We start from the raw sequence: 4567 nt of genomic DNA, 5'->3' as shown, positions 1-4567 counted from the left end.
ATGAGCAGCTATTTATAACTATGTACTTATGTAGCATAGAAACAAGCAAAGTGGAGGGGCCATAATATAGGTATACCGTTATGCATGAGGTTTGAATGTATTCAAGGCTAGCTGCCTTGGTTTCTCTTATGTTGTTTTATCTCAGACTCAGACCTCAGTTCATGTTTTATGCTTATGATTGTGGGTTGTGTTGTCCGTTTTTCGTATGTAATCGAATTTTAAATACATAGGTACTTAGTTTATTTTTATTATTTTGGAAACGGGACCTTTATCTAGTGCGGATTGGATTAAAAAGTATAAATTCTGGAGTTGCTTTATGCGTCTTTTGTGTTGAGTTACCGCAATGAGTGAATAATGTTGTAGATACCTACTTATTTGAACCAAAGAGGTACATCATAGTGGATAATGGTAACATTGGACTGTAGGTACTGGACTATAGGTAAATCTATTTAGCAATGACTTCAGAGAGCATCATCACGGAAGATATTGAAATCAGGCATCTGAAACAGTACGTTGTTCATGAACTGGGTATTATTCTGAATGAACGAGATGACTGGAAGAAGATCATGTCCATCGTGACAGTAGACTGTGATCCTCTCAAACCGTTGAAATACAGCGCCAAAGATATCAAAATCGTGGAGCGCGCTGGGAAAAGAAATTTTCCAGAACGAGGCTGCACGGATATATTTCTTGATGAGTGGGGAACAAGTGGAAGACGAAGGCCAAGGCTGAGTGATTTGATCATGTTCCTGAAGAAAGCAGAGTTACACCAAGCTGCACGATATGTTGAGGTCGATGTCTTGAAGAAACCGGAATCTCCCGGTGACAATACGGAAGCGGCAGAGTGGTTACAAGAAGTAATCCAGCAGGAGGAAGCCAACAACAAGACAGAGTATATTGGAGAACTCATTGCATTCACATTCTGTGACTTGGAACGCGCTACTGATGGTTTCAATCGTAAACCTTATCCAAGACGAGGGAATAAACTAGGCGAGGGACAATTTGGAACTGTGTACTATGGAAAACTGAAGAACGGTATGGAAATTGCAGTGAAAACGCTGGAAAACAATGCCAACTATTCAAGTTCGAATTCAGATAATACAGAAGCTGCTATGATTCCAATCCTACTGTTTGAAAATGAAGTCCAAACTTTGAGTCAATGCAAACACGTCAACTTGCTGCGGCTTCTAGGTTTGTGTAATAACATTATGAACTGTATTGTGTATGAATACATGTGTAATGGTTCGTTATATGACAGACTTGCCCGCGTGAACAATACTCCACCACTAGATTCAAACAAGAGATACTCCATAGCACTGGGTGTGGCAGAAGCCTTGCATTACCTGCATAGTCTCAGTAAACCCATCATACATCGAGACGTCAAATCAGCCAATGTTCTTCTAGACGAAAACTTTGTTCCCAAACTGGGCGATTTCGGCATCGTTAAAATGAGCGAAACTTCAAATATGAAAACAATGTATACTGAAAACCTCACTGGCACTCGTCCTTACATGCCACCTGAAGCGATGCATTGTCAGATATCTACCAAGACGGACGTGTTTAGCTATGGTGTTATTCTACTAGAACTGTTGACAGGAATGAAGCCCATTGATGACAATAATACTATCCTGTATTACTATCTCGTAGTAGAACAAGAAGTTCCAGTGAGAGAGGTCCTGGATAAGGAAGCTGGAGAATGGAATGAAACTCATGTTGAAACATTGATCAGTATTGTCTTTGAGAAATGTTGCGTCTTTGAAAAAGATAAGCGAGCTTCCATGCGGGATATTGTGGACCTCCTGAGTAAAAGTGTTAATAACTAACAAGGGAACTTGGGTTTTCCCTATGGTTTGTTGTAAAGAATAAACTATCAAAGATGAAAGTGCTCATTTCTTCGGAATCATCAGAACTGTTATACGAGTTATGTATATCTTGGCTTGATGGATCATGATATAAAGTGTCTTCCCAACATGCAATGTCATCGGTGAGTGGTTATGGTATTTGCGAGAAAATTTTGGTAAAATAGGGGGTGATAAACATGACACATGATCCAGTCCGTTCTTTCCCTTTAATTTTTCGTTCTTTTAATTTGTATAGAGTATTCTCTGGATAACTTCTAACTGGACTTTTCTCATTTGTTTCAGATGTTCGTATGTAACTCCCTAGCAAACCTGTACGTGGGCAAAGTTTCCTCAAGGACGCAAGAAAACAATAACATCAACTGGGAACTACACTACACTGGCATTCCTGTCATTATCCTGGATACAGGAGAGACACGTTCCAGGAACAAGAGGAAGATATCTATCCTGCTAGCAGAGCGAGGGACCAGCTTCACCCTATGGAAGGATACTATTGATAATCTTTCCTCTTACAAGATCAGTGGCGAAGGTTTTCACACCATGTATCTCTCATCCGACCACACCACTATGATAGGACTTAGCTTTGACAATATAGAATCCTCCAAGGAGTTGTGGATGTATATTGAGAAGCTGACATCATGCCCGGAGAACATTTGCCTGTCCATGCCCAAATCAAAACACAAGTCTGCGTCCAATCTAGTGAATCAACATAACCAGAAAATTAAATTCAAACTACCAGACAAAAGTTTAATCTCCACACCTTGCTGCTTCCAGCATATCACCAACGTGGACATAGCGGATAGGGAGAGATACTATTCTCTGCAGACCATGCTACCTGGACATCATGAAGGAGATCATGTGTCCATATCCAACCATTCCACTAATAATAGTCATTTGTAATATACCCTGGTGTGTGTACAAACGTTATTGTATTTTGTTATTTGTTCAAGCTGTGAAAACACGGTGCGTGTGAGTGTCAATGTAGTATCAAGTAAATCAAATCATTACCAATCAATCCTCTGGGTCAATAACTCCATGTTGAAATGAATGTTCACTTCTGCGCAAGTGTAGAGTGCCAAATGTGTTGAAGTTGACAAACCCGAAGCTGAAGCTGTGTCCACACATAGTCAACGCCCGAATGGAATCCTTTGTATTTTTGGGATCTTTTGAATTTATAAATATCATATCGATCGACGGCCGTCGACTATGTGCTATGTATGGACACAACTCTGATATTAATTTTAGACCCCGGGATGAAATTTTTAATTTAAACAATTATTTTTGACCACGTTGTCAAGAAGACGCATTCCCACCTCAACTTTGTATTGTCTTAGTTTCATGTTATTATTTATTCATGTCCCATATGTATGTTTGTTGTGTCGTGTTATTGTTTAATCTACCCTTTAATTTGTCACTTTTACAGTAGGTACCTAAGTTGTTTTTCTATATTTTCCACTTCGGTGTAGCATAGACAAATCCCGGCCAGGGCGGAAAAAGTTGAACCGAAATTCTCCGTTCTTGGATAGGAATAGATGTAAAAGAATGTACCTTGAAGTAATGCGAAAGCGGTACTGAGGTACAATCTAAAAAGAAAAGTAGATTCCAAAAAGGAAAATGATAAAAATATGTGCGACATACCTAGGTACCTAATTATTTTATACCCTCTTAAAATAGATAATATTCGTTTTAAAACATTATTGTGATTTTGTACAGATTATGTTCTAAGTTTTAAATTAGTTGTAAGAAATTTTTTGTTGTATGAATACAAACAGTCAGTGTTCGGATCTATAGATATTTTCTGACATTGCTGCATTATATTGTAACAGTTAGCGTGGGTTTCACTAATTTTCAGTGCCTATAAAAACCCAAAATTAGTGTCAAAGATATGTATATTGTTGAACTTTCAAGTAGAGTTTGTAATAAAATATTAATCTACATGATGATTACTTTTTCCAGCTTCAGTTATGATGTTAGTAAACTGACTTCGTATTGGCAATCAGCTTATCAAAATTCTTGATAACGGAGAGTTTTGAAAATATGAATAGTGGAAATATGGAAATTTCTGAATAATTATGATATGTAGGTAGGGACAACTTTGTACAAGCCATATTGTGTAGGCGCCCTATTCTAGACAAAGGCTAAACAATATAGACATACCTATTTTTGTATCTGTTTCATAAATAAAAATAAATAAACAAGACAAATCTTATTGAATCCTACTGTTTTATTTTATTTATGTATGGAGAAGCTGTATTTAGATAAGTGTTCAGAAATTGACTTTGTATTTAGGGGCAAAATAACATTCCAAGTTTATACCTACCTCGCTAGTTTTTCGGTACGGTACTCCGAAACTTCTACTTTGCAAAGTTTAAAATAAGAAAGAAGAAACAGAAGAAAATAGATAAATTTGGGGTCTGATGAATTTAAATGTAAGATAAATTACCCATTTTTTTTTTTTATATCTTTATAAGAAATAAATGGTCTAGGTACGCAATGTATGTTAGTATATGGAACAATAATAAATATGACAAATTACTGCCTCGGTAGCGCAGTGGTCAAGACGCTCGCCTGGTAAACAGGAGGGCATGGGTTCGATCCCAGCCGAGGCATGGAATTTTATCCTCATATATTTGAGGAGGTACTTTTCAAAACCTCACATGTCACATTTTTTCGAAATTGAGATTATTGTTGAAAAATGGCCGCGATAA

The 4567-nt window shown here is 37.4% G+C and overlaps 2 protein-coding genes across 2 annotated transcripts; both read left to right on the top strand.

Annotated features, from left to right (window-relative positions):
• The first annotated feature begins 276 nt into the window (after positions 1–276).
• Positions 277–1984, top strand: LOC103522561 (interleukin-1 receptor-associated kinase 4-like). Its single transcript, XM_008487662.3, has one exon. The coding sequence runs from the start codon at positions 456–458 to the stop codon at positions 1821–1823; it is 1368 nt and encodes a 455-aa protein (XP_008485884.1). The 5' UTR covers positions 277–455; the 3' UTR covers positions 1824–1984.
• A 160-nt stretch (positions 1985–2144) lies between these two features.
• On the top strand, positions 2145–4073 carry LOC103522562 (the record flags this gene model as incomplete). Its single annotated transcript, XM_008487663.3, is given in 1 exon segment — positions 2145–4073. A coding segment is annotated over 1 exon segment (615 nt), but the record flags the coding sequence as incomplete, so codon positions are not given.
• Positions 4074–4567: the final 494 nt, after the last annotated feature.

This window comes from Diaphorina citri, unplaced genomic scaffold (genome assembly GCF_000475195.1).
Source record: "Diaphorina citri unplaced genomic scaffold, Diaci psyllid genome assembly version 1.1 scaffold9268, whole genome shotgun sequence".
NCBI classification, from domain to species: Eukaryota; Metazoa; Arthropoda; class Insecta; order Hemiptera; family Psyllidae; genus Diaphorina; species Diaphorina citri.
The sequence above is the reverse complement of the archived record's forward strand: the minus strand, read 5'-3'. Positions and strand labels throughout refer to the sequence as shown.